The 25,249-nt window shown below is 38.1% G+C and overlaps 1 protein-coding gene across 3 annotated transcripts in view; it reads left to right on the top strand.

Moving 5' to 3' along the window:
- Window positions 1–25,249, top strand: part of UACA (uveal autoantigen with coiled-coil domains and ankyrin repeats) — a 116,948-nt gene that overhangs the window by 40,786 nt on the left and 50,913 nt on the right. The window contains exon 1 of one of the 3 annotated variants that reach the window (XM_059658619.1): window positions 24,789–25,181. The exons of the other annotated variants lie outside the window; for them this stretch is intronic. Coding sequence (XP_059514602.1) covers window positions 25,143–25,181 — 39 coding nt within the window. The 5' untranslated portion in view covers window positions 24,789–25,142. Of the gene's footprint in view, window positions 1–24,788; window positions 25,182–25,249 lie in introns of those variants that run through there. 3 annotated transcript variants of the gene reach the window in all.

The following is a 25,249-nucleotide window of genomic DNA, read 5'->3' on the forward strand; positions in this document are numbered from 1 at the left end:
CAGGGAATTCAGTCCAGGTTTTCTCATGCCAATTCCTTGCTGGCTAATACGAACTCACTAAAAATTTTTCCACTGTAAACTTTCTGACCAAATTGTACATTCAGACAGGTTCTTAAAGATGTTTTTAATGGTAAATTAGTGCTACAGTGGGGCCTTGACTACGAGTGTCCCGACTAACGAGTTTTTTTGAGATACGAGCCATCTCTCGGCTAATTTTTTGCTTTGAGTTGCAAGCTCAAAAAAAATATGGGTTACGAGCCAGCTTCAGATAACCCACCGCTAGTTGGCGCAGCAAACGTCACAATGATTTGACATACGAGTAATTTGAGTTATGAGCTCTGTCATGGAACGAATTAAACTCGTAAGTCAAGGCCCCACTCTACTTTGAATTTGATTTTTTCCAAATCAAATTGACTTTTGAAAAAGCTTCTCTTAGTTGCCAGCAGAGGGAGCCGGGAAGATTATTTTAATCAGTGTTGGAATTCTCCAAGTTGGGAATATTCATTCATAATCAGTTCTGTTGAACTCATATTAAGCATAATTGTTTAAATGAAATATAATATGTATGGAGTATGTTATTTTGATATGAAGTAAATGTGTATTTAGTTATTGAAAATAAATCTGGAAAGGCGTGTAACAAAATATAAAATTATTAACTCTTTTTTTAAAAAATATTTTTATTGATTTCAGAGATGAAGGGAGAGGGAGAGAGAGATGGGACATCAGTGATGAGAGAGATTCATTGATCAGCTGCCTCCTGCATGTCCTGCACTGGGGATTGAGCCCAAACCCAGGCATATGCCTTGACTGGGAGTCGAATCCGTGACCTCCTGGTTGATAGGTCCATTCTCAACCACTGAGTCATGCCACTCGGGCTATTGTTAACTCTTAATGGTACTTTTGCTAGGTTGTCTTTTTTTTTTTTTTAAATATGTAACAGTTTTGTCTAATTTTTCTACTGTGAATATTTATTATGTAATTAAAAATAACCCCTCTTTGTAGTCTATATGAGCAATGTAAGAGCTATTAAATGGTTTATAAACTGTTTAAAATGTTTGTTCTCTTAGTCTAAAATGCATCACCCACCATATAATACATTATTAAATTGCTTGGGAAATCTTTTTCATATTGACAAGGTAAATTTTGGTCATCACTTATTTGAATCTTTAGAATTCTCAATTACTATAGTTGAAAGTTAAGAAAATTTAAAAATAAAAAAATGTATTATTTTAGATTTTTATTTGTCACAATAACAAGAATATTTTAGAGTATAAAAGAAAAATTCATTATGAATAATACATTTAATAGGATTCAGAATTAGAACTAAGTTTATGGTATCAGCTTTTCCCTGCATCTGTCTTGTAGGATTGGTAAATAGTATAAAATTATCACTTGAATAGAACAATTACTAAATAATCTGTACTTTTGTTGACATCATGAGATAGAAAAAATTGAAGTTAATAATTAGTCTTGAATTTGAATTTTACTCATCACTTGATAACTATTTAATGTTGGCAAGTTACTAAACTTCTCTAAGTTTCTTTTTTTTATATGGAAAATGAAGATGGTAATAAGAGTCTTTTTTGATTATAATTAAGGACTATGTGAAGTTTGTATGAAGTGTTTTTTTATTATTATAATAATTATTGCTGCTATTATTTTAATTCTCACCTGAGGTCATACTTAGAGAGAGGGGAGGGAGGGAGGAAGGAAGAGAGGGAAAGAGAAAGAGAGAAAGAGAGAGAGAGAGAGAGAGAGAGAGAGAGAGAGAGAGAGAGAGAAATTGTTTGCCTTCCGTATGTGCCCCATCAGGGATCCAAACCTGAAACCCACGTATGAGCACTGACCAGGAATCGAACTGGCAGCCTTTGATGGGGGATGAGGCTCAATCAACCAAGCCACTCCGGTCTGGCTGAAGTGTTTATTATTAACAATAAATGTTTAAAAATATAAGGTTACAACCTTAGATTTATCTTTACCACAGCATCACCTTCAATAACTGACTTGAACTGATTTATCCTTTATAGAATTTTACCCCCATAGCTGCTGTAGAAACGTAGACCCTTCACTAACTGCTTATTACAACAATAGGCATCTCACACTATAGTCTGCAAACAAAATAATAGATATGCCTCATATAATTTCTCCTCTTTTTACCATTTATTTTATTTGATTTCTGTGTTAATCAATTTTACTGCAGAAACAAATAACCCTCAGATCTTGGTATATAATAACATTACATTACATGTAGACTTTGGGCTACTTTGCAGAGTGGCTCTATTCCCCATGTTTTTATTCTAAGACCAGCCTTTATGTGGACCTGCCATTTGCATGGTAGTGAGGATTCAGAGGGCTGCCTGAAACTTGTGATAACTCTTGAAGCTTATGCTTAGGTGTGAAGTGCTTCATGACTTCCAAAGCATGTCACAAGGCTAGGCTCAAAGTCAGTAAGGCACAGATAGATACTCTTTCTACTGGAGGTATAGGAAAGTTATAAATCAATGGCCAGGTTTGTATAAACCTCTTCTAAGGATGGGGGTGGTAAATAGTGAAAAATAATATAATCTTCCGAAATCTGACCTTTTGATCACAATTATTGACTTTTTTCCTTTCTGCATATAAAATTTGTTTATCCTTTCCTCAAGGAAACTACCTCAAGAATTTCTCTCAATCACAGGCTTGAAGTCTAGAACGTCATTAGAATTTCTACATTTATGCATGTAGATTTTCTTGATCCAAAGACCAGTTATCTTATACCTTCCATCTCTATTGCCTATAGTAATGGAACAGGGATAGGATATACACAGTAAATGTGCCTGTTAAGAAAGGGGAAGAATGGAGGCACATAGCAATCACTGGTGCCTGGTGATTCTAAAAATCTGCTGGGTAAATGTAATGAGGGCCCCTTCTCTTGGCAGAGGGATGTTTGTTGACAAGGCCCTGATTTTACTCCTGTGTGTAGCTCCCCAGTCCATTGTTTTCCATGGCTCTTGGCTGTACCCTCCATGGGATGTTTCCTTTAATATATCATCCTTGTCCATATTTGAATAGAGTATTGGAGGATATCCCCTTCTTTGCTAGGGAATGAGGTAAGGGTTGAGCAGCTTTCCCAGCTTGCTTCTTGCCTATAGAAATCTGGGGCCAAGAATGATCAAGAAGAGACCAGACCGTAGGTCAGGCGAGGGGTGGTTTTGGAAGTTGTCTTTTTATCTATTCGGTATGAGTCAGATCCACTTGCTAATAATTATATGCTCAATTCTTTGAGGTGTGTATTTTTCTCTAGACTTCTATACAGTTATCTTGAGTTACTGGGCCTCTGTAGGACATCCTTCGTCTTTTCCTGTGGGGGATTCCCCTCCAGGTCATTTTGTTTCACCGGAAAGGGCTTACTGGGTGAAAGGAAAACACTTGTTTCCTTTGCTCACTATTCACCGAATACTTTTGTACTTCAAGTGTGTGTGAGTTTTTCCATACCAAGTAATTTTCTGTGGGCATCAACTGGGTGTCCTACAATTTAACTCAATTCTGACACTGACTACCCAGAATTAGCTTAGACCTCACAGGGCTCAGCCCCACCAGACTCTCTCTCCCCTACTTCAGACACCAATCATAAGTCTAGTCTTTTCTCCAAGTTACCTGATTTTTTACACATGACTAATAGTTTTGTTTACTACTATGTTATGTGGTTTATCAATTTTCTAATCTATATAATAAAAATCCAGTCGTCATAACACTGTAATGACCAAAGACCAGTCACCAGGAGTTGCCTTGATGCTGCGTCCTGCTGCGCCAGCTGGACTTGACACTGCGTCCCGTGGCATGCCGGGTCTGGGTCTCACACGATTTCGCATACTGGGCCCCCAGTCTCCAATAATGGTTTCTTTGCTGTCTGCCACCTGGTTTCAAAGCTTACATCACAAAATGTTTTTATTTTTGGAGATGGTGGTTAAGATAGCACCCCACTTATGTACCAATTTCTGCAGTGTTCAGTTTTGTTGTAGTAATTGCCTCCAAATTTCAGTGGCTTCTCAAAATAACAAAATTTTATTTCCTATTAGCTTTTTGTTGTAGACTGTGGGTCAGCTCTGTAGAAACAGCCTGTGGCTCCCCTCCAGAACCAAGGCTGAAGGAAAGCCCTTATATGAAGTATGCCAGTCTCTTTATGAAATACTGAAGCAGGAATTCAAATTGGCCCAAATTCAGATTGCTGCTTCAAATTTTTGCCTAGATGTGATGTATAGACATCTGTTCACAATCTGTTGGCCAAAACACATCAAAAGGATGATCCCAGATTTGGTAACCTAGAGACGTCCATTCTTTCCCTATGAAATATACTAGTACACAAGTCACATGTTTATATATGGATCTATCTATCTATCTATCTATCTAGTCATCATCTTGCAAGGAAGCAGGGGAACGAATAATATCAAATAACAATACAGTCTACCACAACTTTCTCACATAGTTTTGGATGATGCACAAAAAATCAGAGTGTATCCTTTTTTAAATTTAAGGGCATATTACATTAAAGTATATATTAATAGATCTGTATATCTCCACCTATGAGAGATGTTTACAATAATTGGATTACATATTGTGGGGCCTGGAAAACCTGAAATTTGTAAGGCAAATTATTGTTACAGTCATGAGGCAGAATTGTTTCTTCTTTGGGAAACTTTAGTTTTTGCTCTTAAAGTCTTCAAGTGATTGGATGAGGCTATTCATGTTATCAGGGGTAATCTCCTTTATTTAAAGTCATCTGATTTTAGATGTTAATCATATCTACAAAATACCTTCATAGCAACATCTAAACTTGTTTCACTAAACAACTGGACACCATAGCCAAGCCAAGTTGACACATAAATTTTACCATCACCTATACATAGTGTTATTTTGCAGATAGTAGACTATGAATACAGAGAATACTTTTTAATATATATATATATATATATATATATATATATATATATATATATATATATATATATATATAATGTCAAATTGTTTGTGAATTCTTTTTTTGTTAAATCTCCTTTATTGAATTTTTAGAGAGAGAGGAACATCAATGAGAGAGAAACATCATTGATCGGCTGCCTCCTGCAACCTCCCTACTGGGGATCGAGCCGCAACCTGGGCATGTGCCCGGACCAGGAATCAAACCAGGGACCTCTTGGTTCCTGGGTTGACACTCAGCCACCAACTGGGTGAGAGTACTTTCTAATACATCTCAATCTAGGGCCTCAGATTAGCTTGATCACAGATAATAAACTGGGTGTGTTTTGGCTGAAGATAATTGAGCACCTAAAACAAGGGCTGGCAAACTATGGCCCATTGCCTGTTTTTGTAAATAAAGCTTTATTGGAACAGAGCCTTACTTATTCTTTACATAGTGTTTATGGCTGTTTTCACTCTACAATGGCAGAGTAGTAACAAGACCAAATTGCTGACCCATGGTCAGAGTTGAGTAGTTAAAACAGAGACCATATGACCTGTGAATCCTAAAATATTTACTATCTAACACTTGCAGTGGTTCTCAACCTTCCTAATGCTGTGACCCTTTAATACAGTTCCTCATGTTGTGGTGACCCCCAACCATAAAATTATTTTCATTGCTACTTCATAACTGTAATTTTGCTACTGTTATGAATCGTAATGTAAATATCTGATATGCAGAATGTATTTTCATTGTTTGCGACCCACAGGTTGAGAACCACTGCTTATAGAAAATGTTTGCCAACCCTTAGAGAATACATAGAAAATGTGCTGTAGTTCTTGCTCTGTAATGGTGCTAGTTTAGTGTTTCCATTCAAATATGAATGTATACTCATTAAACATTATAGTAGCAGTGTTTGTTGTTTAAAGCCATACATTTTATTAGATTCAGAAAAATTAATTTCTTAATTTTTTTTGCAAAGACATTCAGATTTTCTTTTAGATTACATGCTAAGTTCAGTTTTTGTGGATAAAATATATATGAATGTTACTAGTTTTGAAATGAATATTTGTGTATCTTTGGGAATAAAGAGAAAGTACTTTTTCTATAAAATTTTATCAGTTTCCACTGATTACAATTAGAGAGTTCATTGAATGTGTCTATTTCCTTCTTATAAGGCAATATAAAGGTATATTTCTTTTTTTAGATAATGCATAATAAATGTCATTTTTCAATTTGATTGCTCTTGTATAATATCTTTAAAATTGAATTAGACTACAAAATGTATTTGTTTTTAAATGAAAGAGTAAATTTCAGCTTTAGTTAGTGGAGAGAGTCTAGGCTCAAGATTTCTAGGTTTAAATTCAGTGGCTTAAAATAACAGCTATTTTATTTGTTGCTAACTTCATGGGTCAGCAGTTTGGTCTGGGCTGAGCTGGTGGTTGTGCCTCTGATCTTATTTGAGGTTACTTACATTTGGTTCTTTCTCTAGGGTTGGATGATCTAAGATGGCCACACTGTAATATCTGGCACTTTATGCTAGCTGGCATGGCCTGAGGTTGGGCTCTTTCTCTGGCAAAATCTCTAATGCTCTAGAAAGCTAGTTTGTTCACTCCATACAAGCAGCATCCCAAGAGCGTGCTGAGACCTATCCTCAGAAGTCCTACAAGGTCACTTCTGCTGCATTCTGTTTGTCAAAATAAGATACAAGGCCAGCCCCGATTTAACTGGTGAGGGAATAAATGCCATCTCTTGGTAGCAAGCATGGCAAAAATCACATTGCAAAGTCATGGACTTACAGGAGTGAAAGGAATTAATAGCAGCTGCGGAACTCACCACTGTAAATTGCTCAGTTTCTTTATGCTCCATTTGTAAAGTAGAAATAACAATATGACTTGAAGAGTTCTTCTTAAAGTTTAACAATTATGTATATAACGTACTTAGAAGTATTTTTAATTCTGAAATTGAATTCTAATTTTATGTTGCTGTTTTTATTATAGACCTAAATATCATGAGATTATGAATTCTTTCTCGTTATTAATTTGGCCAACTAGTTTTAATGTAGGAGACATATTAAAGCTCATTGGAAGGAAATCTTCTGTAAAATAGCTGTATAGGAAGAGTTTTGCATTTGTGTAGACTTATTATTCATTTAATAAATAAAAAGATCAATTAACTTCTAATGTCTTTACAGGTACATACATTTTCCTGTAAACCTCTGTTTTTATATACATGTCTTTTTATATTTTCCACTTAAAAATGAAAAAAATATTGGCTTGTTGTGTAGGGTTTGTTATCAGTTTAATTCTTGAAGAGTCTCTTCTAGCAAACATATTTTTGTTTAGCTAATGTTTCTCTGCAAAGCTGAGGAAAAATAGAAGGCCAAAGAAACAAAAATATCTTTATTTTTTTACTAGAGGCCTGGTGCATGAAAATTCATGCACTCAGGGGGTTCCCTCAGCCTGGCCTGTGTCCTCTCACAGTCCAGGACCCCTCAGGGGATGTCCACCTACCAGCTTAGGGGCATCAGGCCTAAGCTGACAGTCAGACATCCCTCTGGCTGGCAGCCTGGGAGCCTTCAGAGGATGTCTGACTGCCGAGGAGGCAAGAGAGGCTCCCACCACCGCTGCTGCGCTTGCAGCCATCAGCCCGGCTTGTGGCTGAGCAGAGCTTTCTCTGTGGGAGTGTACTGACCACCAGGGGGCAGCTCCTGAATTGAATGCCTGCCCCCTGGGGGTCAGTGTGCGTCATAGTGACCAGGCATTCAGCCATTAGGGCAGCAGTTCTCAACCTGTGGGTCGCGACCCCTTTGGCAGTAGAATGACCCTTTCACAGGGTTTGCCTAAGACCATCTTGCATATCAGATATTTACATTACGATTCATAACAGTAGCAACATTACAGTTAAGAAGTAGCAACGAAAATAATTTTATGGTTGGGTCACAACATGAGGAACTGTATTTAAAGGGCCGGAAGGTTGAGAACCACTGCATTAGGGTCAATTTGCATATTACCCTTTTATTATATAGGATTGTGGTCAAACCCCATCAGAGGCTCCTTTATAAGTGTATCTGTTTTGCTTTGTCAGGAACATAGAATGCTTCCTAAATCTGTCCTGTTTTGATATATATATGTATCAGACATTGGCAAAAATGTTTGTTAAAACTCACCAGAAGTATTCTGTTCATTGGTGTATGTGTGGTGGGGTAGGAAGCATAATAGACCCTCCTTTGTTTTTACCTTGGTTATTGTAAAAATTTCACTCATGACAGTTAGGCATATTAAGAACTCTAATTTGAATATAAGGACAAAGCTTGTATTTATTTTTCCAGAATGACTAGTTGCTTAACATTTTAAGGGAAATGTTAAACGAAATCTTAACTTATCTAGTCTGAGAGCTCTATTCCTTTTTTTTTTTTTAATATATTTCTTTATTGATTTCAGAGAGGAAGGGAGAGGGAGAGAGAGATAGAAACACCAATGATGAGAGAGAATCACTGATCGGCCACCTCCTGCACACCTCCTACTGGGGATCGAGCCCGCAACCCAGGCATGTGCCCTTGGCCAGAATCGAACCCGGGACCCCTCAGTCCGCAGGCTGACGCTCTATCCACTGAGCCAAGCCAGCTAGGGCATGAGAGCTCTATTCTTATTTGATATACATTATAATTTGTTGTGCTTAAGATTCATGTATATATTTAATTTGGAATTCAATGCTTCTTCTAGTGAGGAAGGGCTAAATAAGTAATATTACAGGACAAATCACACATTAAAATTGGAGAGACAATTTCCTGTCTATATTTTAATAAACTTCTGGGTGTCTAGACAGTTCTAATAAAGGAACAAATACCTGCACTAGGGAGGATAGACAGTCTGGTATTTATACCATAGACTAGAATAGAATCAAACTGCATGGTTAGAAAGTCTTATTAAAACAGTGCTTTCTGAGTCTTTCGTACTCTAGTTCTTTAAAGTTTTTCAAATTTCATAGCCACCTTCAGTCCTGAAGATGTTAGATTATTTAAGTAATAATCATTATTATCTTTTTGTCCTTGAAATTTTTGTCTAGAAAAACACAATAAAGCAGGATGAAGCCTGTTATTGTATTGGCCAGAAAAATGATTGATACAATATAATTTTCCCTTTTTTCTACTTGTTCCATTGAGTCCTAACTACATACTTCCAGATCATATAGTGGGAGGCTCGAAAGGATAAGAGGAGTGAATGGGGCATAATTAAATGAGGATAAAGAAAAAACAGAAAGGGGTTGGTGACAAATAAGCTGGGTGTACATCTTTTGTTTTCCTGGTTTATTTTAACATTTTTTTCTTTTTCTATTATGTAAACTCAAATTAGCTGTTATATAAAGAGAGAGGCATAAATAACCTTTGGACTAAATAGAGTGGGGGAGCTATTTTTAATTATCATCAATGCAGTGAACTGTTTAACAGTTCTAATTGTGCAGCCTAATCTTCAAGGAATGTTTATGCTTGGCTAACATTGCTTTCTGTTGTTTGTTCAGTGTTCGGTTGTGATAGAGCTTGTCTCAGATTTAGTAAAGGGTAATGTTAATAATTGTAGGGTACTATAGAAGCCTGTTGTACTTTGTTTCAATTAGACGTTTAGGTGATTTGCCTACACATACATGTTGTTTAGGATAGTTTTCTCCTTGGAAAGACTTTAGTTCTTTTTCTTGAAGAACCTTATCTTGAGGATGTGATTGTGAAATTTTGTCTTTTGGGGTGCTACTTTTTTATGATGGATAAAGTAGAGTTCATTGTAAAGTTTGTTTAAATTTCTAGGTCTGAGGAGGATGATGGAGATTAAGATATCTATTATGTTAAGATAATTGATTAATTTTATAAACATTTCAAGGCAAGTTAAGATCCAGCTGTTATTCAATAAATTTTTTAGAAGTGAGAAAAAGAATAGTATGTTGGGACGAATAATTTTTTTAGACTTGATTCCAGAGTGGCCAAAAGAACCTTATAAAAAAGAGCTGCCTTAGTTCCTGAAGAAGTCCCTTTTGAAAAGTTTTCCAAGAAAACTGGGAAATACCACACTTTAGTGCCAGCCCTTCCCATGCCCTCATCTCATTCTGTGATTCCTCGTACTCATTATGTGTCAGCTGTACTGGCCTTCTTTCAATCACTCCATCTTCCTTTCACTAGTTGTTCCCCTGAAATGTAAGTTATCACTGGCTGGCTCTTCCTTTTCATTCAAATACCATCATCAGTATCACCTTCTCAACACTTTCCAGGTTACCTAACCTAACAGTGTATCCAAGCATTCCCATCACATCTTCCCTATTCTTACCTCATAGTTTCTTGTTTTCCTTAGTTATTTATCGTATCTTTCTCCATTAGGACATCAAATTCCATTGGAAGAGATACCTTAATATGTCTATGGCCTTAATCAAGGTGGTGATGGTTTCCGCAAACTCATTAAATATGTATAGCTTTTTATATATATCAAACTATCTCAATAAAGTACTTAAAAAAGGAGACTTTATCTTATTCACTGCTATATCCCCAGTGCCTTACATGGCATATAGTAGGTGCTTCATAAAGGTTTGCATATGCAAATTATGGAAGTTTTCATCTTTTTTTTTGCTGTAAACTTATAATGTTTAAAATTTTTAAAGATACTCGCATTTTTACATCGAAGATTTATTTTCAGATGATTAGAGACATGGAAATAGCTTTAATTAGTGCAAAGCACTGGACAAGAAATCATAACAATAGGATTCTCTAATTATTCTGCAACTAACTGCAATTGCCTTATAGTAGACAAAATCCCATAATCTCTTAGTGACTCCGTTTCTGTATAGCATGAGAAACTGTTTCATATGATGAGGCTAAGGAGGTAGTAGGGGCAACATTGTTTAGGGACTATAGAATCTGTTAATGAATTTTGTTTTTCTACAAGAAGAGAAAATGACTAAAGGATTTTAAGTTAAATGGGACAGTTATATGGAAGGGAGTGGTAGTGGTGTGGTGTGATTAGGTTTCCATTTTGGAAAAATCATTCTGGCTGCAGGGTGAAGGACACAGAGGAAGGGACTGGAATGAAAATGGATAGACCCTTCAGTAGACGAATGCAGTCATTCTGGTGAGGGATGGTGCTAACTTGAAATAGAGTTATGTTGGTGGGCATGGAGCTAAGCAGGTGGATATGAGTAATAATGGGGAGGTGAAATCACCAGGACTCAGTGACAGAAGACCGTGAAGAGGAAAGACTGATTTCTAGGTTTCTCTCTGGTACAACTATATGGATTATGGTGTCATTTGCTGTGTTGGTGAAAGTTGGAAAAGGATCAGATTTTAGGAAGGACATGTTTTTGGATGGGGACATGGAGATACTTTTAGGACACTAAAGAAGAATTGTCAAGAAGAATTGAATACATAGACCTGGAGCTTGGAGAAGCCTGGGTTGCAGATGTCTGTTATTCCTGTATATATTTTAACTGACATGTTATGAATATGAAATGCTTTGTAAACCATAAAGGGCTACAACTTATGTTTGTAGTTTTATAATTTTTGGTGCTATTTCAAATCTGGAGATTTCTTACTTATTTTTTAGGAGGTGCTTTAGTCATTTTTTCTACAAAACTTTTCTGATTTTATCTCTTTTGAAGTACTTTTATACCTTACATGTAATTATCACTGTATTGCAGTGTTATTATGATTACATGCATGTGTATATATGTCTTTCTTTTTATATTGTGAGATCATTGAAGACTGAGTTTTATTCCTGTAAACTGCCTGAAGCCACAGGAATAAATGTATGCTTTGTTTCCTATGGTGTATCCAGCACTCAAAATGTGGCATAGCACGTATCAAATGATCATACATATTTGCATGTTGAGTGAAGTGTTTATATTCTTTACACATAGAGACTCAGTTAATTTTTATTGAACAAATAAGTTATTCAATTGTCTGACAGTTATTTATTACTTATTTTATAAATTATATAAAAGACAAAACTCTTGCTGCTTCTCTTTATTTATATTAGGGGTCTTCTTTCTTGGGGTTCATTCATGGACTCCATTTTTATAGAGAGATCAATGAACCTCCCTGAAAATAAATATAACTTTGTAAGAATGTATAATTTTTAAAGAGGGTCCATTGCTTTCATCAGATAATTTTTTAAAAATGTTTTTTTATTGATTTCAGAGAGGAAGGGAGAGGGAGAGAGAGAGAGAAACATCAATGATGAGTGAGAATCATTGATCAGCTGCCTCCTTCACCCCCCTTCTGGTGATGCAGCCCATAACCTGGGCATGTGTCCTGACCAGGAATCGAACTGTGACTTCCTGGTTCATAGGTCGATGCTCAACCACTGAGCCACACCGGCCTGCTCATCAGTTTCTTGATTGGGTCCATGATACTAAAATTATTAAGATCTATGAATTAGGTACTTTTTTCAGCATGACTCCTCTTGGTTTTAAGCAGTTTTCTCTGAAAGTTTTGCTGTCATCCTATCTAATAAAAGAGTAATATGCAAATTAATCATCACTCCATCACTCCATCACAAAGATGGCGGCAGCCACGGAGCTGGAGCGAGCAGGAGTCTTGGGTTGCCCCCAGTGATGGAGGAAGCCAAGCTTCCCGTCTGCCCTGGCCGGCCCTTGGCTCCGCTCAAGGCTACAAAGTTTCAATTATAGAAGATAAATAAATCCCAGATACCTGCTGAAAAAAAAAAGAAAAAAAGGACAGGCTGGGAGCTTGGGTCGTCGGGGGCGTGGCCAGCCTGAAAATGGCCATCAGCCTCTTACCCAGGCTAGCCAGGCACCCCAGCGGGACCCCCTCACCCTGAAGGGGCTGTGGCCAGCCTGCAAACAGCCATCAGCCCCTCACCCAGGCTGGCCAGGCACGCCAGTGGGGACCCCCACCCTGAAGGGGCTGTGGTCAGCCTGAAAACGACCCTCAGCCCCTCACGCAGGCTGGCCAGGAAGCCCAGCAGGACCCCCACCCTGACCCGGGACACCCTTCAGGGCAAACCAGCCAGCCCCTACCTGTGCACCAGGCCTCTATCCTATATAATAAAAGGGTAATATGCAAATTGACCCTAACCACAGAATGACTGGGAATGACTGGTCACTATAACACACACTGACCACCCGGGGGCAGATGCTCAATGCAGGAGCTGCCCCCGGGTGGTCAGTGTGCTCCCACAGGGGGAGCTCTTCTCAGCCACAAGACAGGCTGACGGCTGCCAGCACAGCGGTGGTGGCAGGGGCCTCTCCCGCCTCCTCAGCAGCGCTAAGGATGTCCAACTGCAGCTTAGGCCTGCTCCCCTTTGGCAAGTGGACATCCCCTGAGGGCTCCCGGGCTGCCAGAGGGATCTCTAACTGCCAGCTTATGCCCGTTCCTCCTGGGGGATGTGCCTAAGCCTCCGAGGGGTCCCAGACTGCGAGAGGGCACAGGCTGGGCTGAGGGACCCCCCTGAGTACACAAATTTTTGTGCACTGGGCCTCTAGTCTCATATATTTCTCTTCTGGATAATGTATCAAAAGTTGCTGGTCTTCAACTCATTGTAGCTGTAATCTGTTGAGTCTACCCTGTAAATGTAAGTATTTTATATGGATTTACATGTATTTTAAAGTCTACTTGTTTACTTGTATCTCTAAATTTCTTCTCAGGAGACCCTCTATTCTAAATAGTGAATAAGTAAAGCAACTGTTGAACTCATTCAAGTTTAAAAAATCTTAATTAAACCTTTTAACAGAAAAGAGATTAGAGTTCAATATAAACATTTTTAGTAATGGTCTTTTATGCATGGTAGAATTATAGGTCATCTCTATTTTCATATATAAATTTAAATCTATTACAAATTTTCTACACTTTTACATTTTTTTTTAATTTTTTTATTTTTTTATTGCTTAAAGTATTACAAAGGGTATTACATATGTATCCATTTTATCCCCCCGCCCTAGACAGTCCCCTAGCCTCCCCTATCACCCAGTGTCTTATGTCCATTGGTTATGCTTATATGCATGCATACAAGTCCTTTAGTTGATCTCTTACCCCCCTACCTCCTGCCCCCCAACCCTCCCCGGCCTTCCCGCTGCAGTTTGACAATCTGTTTGAGGCAGCTCTGCCTCTGTATCTATTATTGTTCAAAAGTTTATAATGGTCTCTATTGTCCATGAATGAGTGAGATCATGTGGTATTTTTCCTTCATTGACTGGCTTATTTCACTTAGCATAATGCTCTCCAGTTCCATCCATGACGTTGCAAATGGTAAGAGTTCCTTCCTTTTTAGAGCAGCATAGTATTCCATCGTGTAGATGTACCACAGTTTTCTAATACATTCATCTACTGATGGGCACTTATGCTGTTTCCAGATCTTAGCTATGGTGAATTGTGCTGCTATGAACATAGGGGTGCATATATCCTTTCTGATTGGTGTTTCTGGTTTCTTGGGATATATTCCTAGAAGTGGGATCACAGGGTCAAATGGGAGTTCCATTTTCAGTTTTTTAAGGAAACTCCATACTGTCTTCCATAGTGGCTGCACCAGTCTGCATTCCCACCAGCAGTGCACAAGTGTTCCTTTCTCTCCACATCCTCTCCAGCACTTGTCGTTTGTTGATTTGTTGATGATAGCCAGTCTGACTGGTGTGAGATGGTACCTCATTGCTGTTTTGATTTGCATCTGTTGGATGATTAGTGACTTTGAGCATGTTTTCATATGTCTCTTGGCTTTCTGAATGTCCTCTTTTGAAAGGTGTCTATTTAGGTCCTTTGCCCATTTTTGATTGGATTGTTTATCTTCCTTTTGTTAAGTTGTATGAGTTCCCTATAAATTTTGGAGATTAGGCCCTTATCAGATATGTCATTGGCAAATATGTTTTCCCACACAGTGGGTTTTCTCGTTGTTTTGTTGATGGTTTCTTTTGCTGTGCAGAAGCTTTTTATTTTGATGTAGTCCCATTTGTTCATTTTTTCTTTAGTTTCAAGTGCCCTAGGAGTTGTATCAGTGAAGAAATTGCTTCGGCATATGTCTGAGATTTTGTTGCCTTTGGATTCTTCTAGAATTTTTATGGTATCCTGTCGTACATTTAAGTCCTTTATCCATTTTGAGTTTATTTTTGTGTATGGTGTAAGTTGGTGGTCTAGTTTCATTTTCTTGCATATATCTGTCCAATTTTCCCAACACCATTTATTGAAGAGACTATCTTGGCTCCATTGTATGTTCTTGCCTCCTTTGTCAAATATTAATTGAGCATATTGGTTCGGGCCGATTTCTGGGCTCTCTATTCTATTCCATTGATCTATATGCCTATTCTTGTGCCAGTACCAGGCAGTTTTGAGAACAGTGGCTTTGTAATACAACTTGATATCTGGTATTGAGATCCCACCTACTTTGTTCTTTTTCAGGATTGCTGCAGCTATTCGGGGTCTTCTTTTATTCCAGATGAATTTTTGGAAAGTTCGTTCTAGATCTCTGAAGTATGCTGTTGGTATTTTAATGGGAAGTGCGTTGAATTTATAGATTGCTTTGGGTAGTATGGACATTTTAATGATGTTGATTCTACCAATCCATGAACACGGTATGTTCTTCCATCTGTTTATGTCTTCCTCTATGTCTTTTTTCAACGTCCTGTAGTTTTCTGAGTAGAGGTCTTTTACCTCTTTAGTTAAGTTTATTCCTAGGTAGCTTAATTTTTTTGGTGCAATGGTAAACGGGATTGTTTTTATAATCTCTCTTTCTGAAAGTTCACTATTGGTGTATAAAAATGCCTCAAATTTCTTGGGGTTAATTTTGTATCCTGCTACATTGCCAAATTCATGTATTAAGTCTAGTAGCTTTTTGATGGAATCTCTAGGGTTTTGTATGTATAATATCATGTTGTCTGCAAATAAGAACAGTTTTACTTCCTCTTTTCCAAGTTGGATGCCTTTTATTTCTTCTTCTTGCCGAATTGCAATGGCTAACACTTCCAGTACTATGTTGAACAGGAGTGGTGAGAGGGGGCATCCCTGTCTTGTTCCTGTTCTTAGGGGAAATGGTGTTAGTTTTTGTCCATTGAGTATGATGTTGGCTGTGGGCCTGTCATATATGGCTTTTATTATGTTGAGGTATGATCCTTCTACTCCCACCTTGCTGAGAGTTTTTATCAAAAATGGGTGTTGAATTTTGTCAAATGCTTTTTCTGCATCAATTGATATGACCATGTGGTTTTTTTCTTTCAATTTGTTTATGTGATGTATCACGTTTATTGATTTGCGGATATTGTACCATCCTTGCATCCCTGGGATAAATCCTACTTGGTCATGGTGTATGATCTTTCTGATGTACTGCTGGATCCGATTTGCTAAGATTTTGTTGAGGATTTTGGCATCTATGTTCATGAGGGATATTGGCCTGTAATTCTCTTTCATTGTGTTGTCTTTACCTGGTTTTGGTATTAGGGTGATGCTGGCTTCATAGAATGAGCTTGGAAGTGTTCCTTCCTCTTGAATTTTTTGTAGTAGTCTGAGGAGGATAGGTTTTAGTTCTTCCTTGAATGTTTGGTAAAACTCCCCTGTGAAGCCGTCTGGTCCTGGGCTTTTGTTTGATGGAAGCTTTTTGATGACTGCTTCAATTTCTCCCATAGTTATTGGCCTGTTGAGATTTTTAGATTCTTCCTGATTGAGTTTTGGAATGTTGTATTTTTCTAGGAATTTGTCCATTTCCTCCAGGTTGTCTAGTTTGTTGGAGTAAAGCTGTCCATAGTATTTTTTAACAATCATTTGTATTTCTGTGGGGTCTGTTGTTATTTCGCCTCTATCGTTTCTGATTTTATTTATTTGGGTCCTCTCTCTTTGCTTCTTGGTGAGTCTGGCTAGAGGTTTATCAATCTTGTTTATCCTTTCAAAGAACCAGCTCTTGGTTTCATTGATTTTCTGTATTGTTTTTTTGGTCTCTATGTCATTTATTTCTGCTCTAATCTTTATTATCTCCTTCCTTCTGCTCACTCTGGGGTTTTCTTGTTGCTCTCTTTCTAATTCTTTGAGTTGTAGAGTTAGATGATTTACTACCATTTTTTCTTGTTTTTTGAGATAGGCCTGTAGAGCTATAAACTTCCCTCTCAGGACTGCTTTCAATGTGTCCCATAGGTTTTGGATTGTTGTGTTTTCATTGTCATTAGTTTCCAGGATGTTTTTAATTTCTTCTTTGATCTCATTGGTAACCCAGTCAATATTTAATAGCATGCTATTCAGCTTCCAGGTGTTTGAGTATTTTGGGTTGTTTTTATTGTAGTTTATTTCTAATATTATGCCATCGTGGTCTGCGAAGACGCTTTTTATGATTTCAATCTTCTTGAATTTGGGGATACTTTGCTTGTGACCCAATATGTGGTCTATTTTTGAAGATGTCCCATGAGCACCTGAGAAGAACGTATATTCTCTGGCTTTGGGGTGAAGTGTTCTGAAGATGTCTATTAAGTCCATCTGATCTAGTGAGTCATTTAGGATTGCTGTATCTTTGCTGGTTGTTTGTCTATAGGACTTAACCAGTGCTGTCAATGGTGTATTAAAGTCCCCTACTAAGATTGTATTGTTGTCGATCTCTCCCTTGATATCTTCCAGGAGTTTTTTTTATGTATTTGGGTGCTCCTGCATTCGGTGCATATATGTTTATCAGGGTTATATTTTCTTGTTGTATTTATCCCCTTAGTATTATGAAGTGGCCTTCCTTATCTCTTGTTTTGGCCTTCACTTTGATGTCTATTTTTTCTGATATAAGTATTGCTACCCCATCTTTATTTCATTTCCATTTGCCTGAAAGATATTTTTCCATCCCTTCACTTTCAGTCTGTGTGAGTCCCTTCTACTGAGGTGGGTCTCTTGTAGACAGCAAATGTATGGGTCATGATTTTTTATCCATTCAGCCACTCGATGTCTTTTGGTTGGAGCATTTAGTCCGTTTACATTTAAAGTTATTATTAAATCTATTACAAATTTTCTACACTTTTACATTTTAAAAAATTTCATTATTTCTGAAAAAGTTATGAATTTGCAATTGATATTAATATGAGGTATTACTATTCAAACTTGTAAGTGATTTCCTTTATGTTGATTTGAGTTTAAAGTTAAAATCCATTTAGGTCTACCTAGTGAAATAACTGTTCTGTGTTTGAATGTTATATTTATTCTCTTTTTTTAGAAACAGTATTTTGACTCTTCCCAGAGGTACTTGGACTTGCTGCTTCTGAGTTTGATGAATAGTTCTCTTTTTCAAACCAATGCAGTGCCCTAGTATAGAAATGTATTCATTACAATATACTAGAGGCCCAGGACATGAAATTCGTGCATGGGTAGAGTTCCTAGGCCTAGCCATCGATCAGGGCCAATCAGGGCCTTCCTTTCCCCGGCTGCCATCTGCCGGCTGGGGTTTTCCTTTGTTCCGCACCACCCCCTGGTGGTCAGTGCATATCATAGCAAGCAGTCGAACTCCTAGTTGATCGAACTCCCGAGGCAACAATTTGCATATTAGCCTTTTATTATATAGGTCTAGAGGCCTGGTGCATGCATTTGTGCATGGGTGGGGTCCGGCCAGCCCACCTCGATTGGGGCTGATCGGGCCGGGCCAGTCAGGTGGAAGGGATGTGGGAGGTTGGCTGGCTGGCCCCACCCCCTGGTCTAACTCCCGGTCGAGGGTACAATTTCCATATCAGCCTTTTATTATATAGGACCGATGCATGAAAATTCATGCAAGAGTAGGCCTTCCTTCCCCTGGTTGCTGGCACCGGCTTCCCTCTGGCACCAAGGACCTGGGCTGCTTCCCTCCTCTGGCCGCTGGCAGGCACCTGGGACCCAGGCTGCTTCCTTCCAGCTGCCCGCAGGCACCCGGGACCTGGGCTGGCTTCCTTCCAGCCCCTGTCAGGAAGGAAGTCCGGAATGACAACTGGTCTAATTAGCATATTACCCTTTTATTATTGTAGACTAGAGGCCTGGTGCATGAAATCGTGCACAGGTAGGGTCCCTAGGCCCGGCCTGTGGTCAGGGCCGATCGGGGCCTTCCTTCCCCTTGCTGCCAGATGAGTGCCGCCCCCTGGTGGTCAGTGCACGTCATAGCGAGTGGTCAAACTCCTGGTTGGTTGAACTCCTGAGGGGATGATTTGCATATTGACCTTTTATTATATAGGATAGTTCCTTTTTAGAATGCTTTTTTTTATATCATGGGGATTTTCTTGTAAGTATATGACATTGACTTGCATAGATATATTGAAATGTCAATAGCTTCATTTTAATCCAGAGTGAATTCATTATTTTTATTTTTAATTATGGTAAAAAACATATAATTTACCATTATAACCATTTTTCTTTTTTAACAGCTTTATTGAGGAATAAGTCACATCTTTATTATTATTATTTTTAATCTTTATTGTTGAAAGCATTACATATGTCCCTTTTTTACCCCCAATGAACTCTTCTAGCCTGCCCCCATCTCCTGCCCCAGGCCTTTATCCCCCTATTGTCTGTGCCCATGAGTTATGCATATATTCATACAAGTTCTTTGGTTGATCTCTTCCCATCCACCCACCTCCACCTTCCCTCTGAGATTTGACAGTCTGGATCTATTTTGTTCATCAGTTTATTTTGTTCATTAGATTCCACATATGAGTGTGAGATCATGTGATAATTGTCTTTCTCTGACTAGCTTATTTCACTTAGCATAATACTCTCCAGGTCCTTCTTTTTTAACTGCTGCATAGTTTTCCATGGTGTAAATGTATCATAGCTTTTTAACCATTTATGCCATTTTAACCATTTCTATGTGTGCAGTTCAGTAGTGTTAACTATGTTCACATTGTTGTGCAATTGATTACCAGAGTTTTTTCATCTTGCCATTCTGAAATGCTATACCCATTAAACAACAACTCCCCATTTCCCTCTTTTCCTAGCCCCTGGTAACCACCATTCTACTTTTTGTTTCTATGAATTTGACTATTAGTGGAATTATATAGTATTTCTTTGTTTGGGACTGGTCTATTTCACTGTCCTCAAAATTCAGTCATGTTATAGCATGTGACAGAATTTCCTTCCTTTTTTTATGGCTGAATAATATTTCATTGCATGTATATACCACATTTTGTTTATTCATCCGTCAATGGACATTTGGGTTTTTTCTAGTTCTTGGTTATTGTGAATATGTTGCTATGAACCTGAATGTGCAAATACTTCTTTGAGACCCTGCTTTCAATTCTTTCAAATATATACCCCTAAGAGGGATTGCTGGATCATATGATAATTCTATTTTTAATTTTCTGAGGAATTGCCATCCTGTTTTTCATAGTGGTTGCACCAGTTTTCATTCCCAGCAACAGTCCACGAGGGTTCCAATTTCTCCACATTCTTGTCAGTACTTATTATTTTATGTTTCTTTTTATAGTAGCAATCCCAATGGATATGAAGTGATAACTCATTATGCTTTTGATTTGCATTTTTCTAATGATTAATGGTGTTAAGCATCTATAATAATAAAAGTATAATATGCTAATTAGACTAGACAGCTGAACGACCTTCTGGATGAAGCCTGGGCTGCGAGGGCTGAGGCAAGCTGCCATGGCTGCGAGGGCCGAAACCCTTGCACGAATTTCATGCATCAGGCCTCTAGTCTTTTTATATGCTTTTTGGTCATTTGAATGTCATCTTTGAAGAAATGTCTATTCAGGTCCTTTGTCCATTTTTTAATTGGGTTGTTTCTTTAGACTTCTCTCTCTCTTTTTAAAATCTTTATTGTTGAAAGTATTATATATGTCCCCTTTTTCCTCCCCATTGGCCTCTTCTATCCCGCCCCACCCCAGACTTTCACCACCCTATTGTCTATGTCCATGGATTATGCATATATGCATACAAGTTCTTTGGTTGATCTCTTCCCACCCACCCACCTTCCTCCACCTTCCTCTGAGATTCCACAGTCTGTTCCATGTCTCTATATCTCTGGGTCTATTTTGTTCATTAGTTTATTTTGCTCATTAGATTCCACATGTGAGTGAGATCATGTGATATTTACCATTCTCTGCCAGGCTTATTTTGCTTAGCATAATACTCTCCAGGTCCATCCACGCTGTTTGGAGTTCTTTATATATTCTGCATACTAGCCCTTTATCAGACATATGACTTGCAAATATTTTCTCCCATTCCATAGGTTGCCTTTTCACTGTGTTAATGATATCTTTCAATGTGCAAAGTTCTAAGTTTGCTGTTGTTCCATTTGTCTAGTTTTACTTTTGTTGTCTGTAAGGGTGTCATCTCTAAGAAATCATTGTCAAATCCAATGTCATGAAGCTTTTACCTGTATTTTCTTTTAGGAGTTTTATAATTGGATCTTAAATTTAGGTCTTTAATCATTTTGAATTGTTTTTGTATATGATGTAAGACAACCTCACTCTTCTATGTGGATATCCAGTTTCCCCAGCATCATATGTTGAAGAGACTGTCCTTCCCCCATTGAGTGGCCTTAGCACTTTTGTTGAAGATCATTTGACCCTATATATCTGGGTTTATCTGTGGGCTTTCTATTCTATTTCATTGATCTATGTATCTGCCTTCATGCCAGTGCCACACTGTTTTAATTATTGTGCCTTTCTAATATGTTTTGAAATCAGGAAGTGTGAGACATCCAGTCTTATTTTTCTTTTTCAAGATTGTTTGGCTGTTTGGGGGGTTCTCTTGAGATTCAATATGAATTTTAGGATGAATTTTTTACTTCTGCAAAAAAATGAAATTTTGATAGGGATTGTGTTGAATCTGTGGGGCACTTTGGGTAGTGTTGACACATAAAGTATTAAATCTTCCAATCCATGAGCACAGATGCATTTCTATTTATTGTGTCTTCTCTAATTTCTTTCAGTAATATTTTGTAATTTCAGTGTATAATTCTTCTACCTTCTTGATTAGTTTTATTCCTTATTGTAATTTTTTATGTTACTGTAAATGAAATTGTGTTTTTAATTTAATTTTTCGATTGTTCATTGTAAGCATATGGAAACACAATTGCTTTTTGTGTGTTAGTTTAGTATCCTACAACTTTGCTGAATTTATTTATTCTAAGAGTTCTTTTTCCCTGTGGTATTTTTAAGTTTTTGTACATACATATAGATCAGGTTATCTGCACACAGTTTTACTTCTTTTTCTATTTGGATGCCTTCATTTCCTTTTCTTGCCTAACTACTCAGGTTAGGACTTCCAATACTATGTTGAATAAAATTAGCGAGAGTGGGCATCCTTATCTTGTTTCCGACCTTAGAGAGAAAAAATTTCAGTCTTTCACTATTGAATGATTTTAGCTCTATGCTTGTCATATATGACCTTAATTATGCTGAGATAGTTTTCTTCTATTTCTTGTTTGTTGAGTTGTTTTTTAATCATGAAAGATGTTGAATCTTGTCTAATGCTTTTTCCTAAACCAATTGATATGATTATGTGATTTTTGTCCTTAATTCTGTTATGTGGTGTATTACGTTGCAATTTAAATATGTTGTAAATCCCATTTGTCATGGTGTATAATGCTTTTAATGTGCTAGTGAATTCATTGTTTTGAAGCAAATATCAGACATGGGCAGTAAGCAAATAAACAGATAAACATTCTATGTAATAAAAGGGTAATATGCAAATTGACCCTAACCACAGAACGGCTGGGAATGACTGATCACTATGACACACACTGACTACCAAGGGGCAGATGCTCAATACAGGAGCTGCCCCCTGGTGGTCAGTGTGCTCCCACAGGGGGAGCTCTGCTCAGCCACAAGCCAGGCTGCCAGCTGCCAGTACAGTGGTGGTGGTAGGAGCCTCTCCCGCCTCCTCAGCAGCGCTAAGGATGTCCAACTGCAGCTTAGGCCTGCTTCCTGCTGGTAAGTGGACATCACCCAAGGGCTCCCGGGCTGCCAGAGGCATGTCTGACTGCCAGCTTGGGCCTGATCCCCCAGGGAGTGGGCCTAAGCCCGCAGGTGGACATCCTCCGAGGGGTCCCAGAGTGCAAGAGGGCATAGGCCGGGCTGTGGGACTCCCCCTCCCCACAAGTGCACAAATTTTTGTGCACTGGGCCTCTAGTATAATATAATGGCAGATACTGATTAGCATTATAAAGAAAAGTAAAACAGGGCAGGAAGTTAAAGAGTGCAATCACCCTGGAGTTTGCAGTGGGGCTGTGGCTGTTTAGATACAGAGGTTTGAGAAGCCTTTTGAGGAAGTGACATTTAAGAAGAACCCAAATGAAGAACCTGAAGGAGGAATCTTGTAGGCACAGGGGACAGCAAAGGTGGAAATTTACCTAGAGTCTTGGGAAATATGTGAGAAGGAGGGTGTGAGAGTAGGAACAGGAGATTAAGTCACAGGCTGTGGAGGCTCAGGACAGGAGGGCATGTAAACCCTGAATCCTGAGCTTTCTCAGGGACAGCTCCTTATATGGCTTTGAATATTTGTTACAGGTTTCCCCTTTTCTTTCTATTTCCTTTGCCTTTGCTGTCCTATTTCTAGAAAGAATGTGCTTGCTTTGTTAACCAAAGGACAGATCCTGAGTTCTATTCCAGATTTCCTTTCAAGAAGGGTGTAATACAGTGGGTGGAGTCTGTGGGTCCAGCCAAGAATTCATTGTGATGTCTAATGTGATTTGAGGGGGGAAAAATCATTGTTTCAGAAATAATACATTATGGTCTATGACCTTATTATATATCTTATAATTAGACTATGTGCCTAATATTTCAAATGTAAGTAGTAGGAAATTGATTTTTTTATGAAGTTCATAACAATTTTTAACCGGCAGCATGCATGTTCTATAGTAAGCATAGCAGTTATCTCCTTCATAAAAACAACGTGTTGGAATGTTTTGAATTCTTATGAAACACTTTTCCCAAACATGTCTTTTTGGAGGAAGTATAAATTATTCTCATGCTGTTGAAGTAACTAGAAGGTAAAAAAACACCCTGGAGCTTGCAGATGTTTGTTATGGTCCTTGATAATGTAAGGAATGTTGGTATAAATATGCAAAACATTATCAGAATGTGGAGAAATTATCTGCTTTGTCCCCAAAAAGGGCTTTATTTACAGTCTAGCTCAATGTTTAATATACATTTACCTCCTTTAGTATTTAATCAGTTTTTTTTTTAATCCCAGAATCCTGATAATTTGATTTTCCACTAATAAAATTCTTACTTGCCATATCAGGCAGGGGTCTAAACTTGGAAATTAAGAGTACTGAGTTAAATTTAAAATTTGTTGAAAAGTATTCATCATGATGCAGTCTATTTAATGTCTTGGCAGTGCCTCTGGCTCTTCTCATTTAACATGTTAGGAGACAGACCGGCAGCATTTGTAAACTGAAACCTTGTTGTGTGCAAGAGAGTGACAGGGGTAGGAAGGAAAATGGACAAAATTTGAGACTTACTGTGTGTGTTTCCTTAAATTAAAGTGTGACACATTTGCTTAAAATAGAATTTTATATTCTGTTTACCAAGGTTATTATAAGTTCACCATAGATGATCCTAAGACTGAATGAAACTGATTTAAAATATTATTTTGTGGAATAACCAAATTTGACTCTTAACAGTATTGTCATAATGTCACACAAGTTGTTTTGATAAACTAAGCATGTTTTACAATACGTTAGAGTCATTGGTCCCCCACTAGACCTGAAATTTATTACTCAGAGGAGAAGCATGCATTTACAGTATATTCTTAGCTGCTGCTTGCTTTCTGTCACTCAGCTGTCAAGTCCTATGGAATCTAAAATAGACCTGACCAATGGGAGAAAGCCTCCACACTGTTTACAGATGATTCGGATGTGGTCAGTTTTATCCTGCATTACAGCGTCTCTGCTGCAGTGTTGAGGCAGCAGGATGCAGAGTGCACTTCAGATTTTCCACCGGAGTCCCTGACAGGGAAGCTTTGAAGGACAGCTTCTAAAGAATAAGAAAGAGGAGGAGTTACAGTACCTGACTTGGGGCTGCTCTTATTCAAATTCTGCACAGCAAGGAAGATAATTTTCAGGCGTTATGAAGGCGGAGAAGGATCCCGAAGATGAAGAAAATATCGTTAGAGATCCAAGCTAAGTGTAGCACAGCATGGGGATTGGCGAACAGGAAGAGTTGTAAAGAGAGGGCCAAGTCACACTGATGAGGAGTTTGTCTGCTGGCTTGCTTTGTCAGCTACAGAGATTTGTAACTTAATTTGTAGTCGTTTGCTGTTAGCAACAAAAACTAAGTTCTGTCTATGATGAACTGTTGGTTTTCTTGTGCTCCTAAGAACAAAGTAGGTATCCCTGTAGTCCGGTGTAACAAAAGATTCTGTTAGGCTTTGTGAACTGTATTCGTTTAAAA

The sequence above is a fragment of the Myotis daubentonii genome, chromosome 1 (assembly GCF_963259705.1).
Source record: "Myotis daubentonii chromosome 1, mMyoDau2.1, whole genome shotgun sequence".
Taxonomy (NCBI): Eukaryota; Metazoa; Chordata; class Mammalia; order Chiroptera; family Vespertilionidae; genus Myotis; species Myotis daubentonii.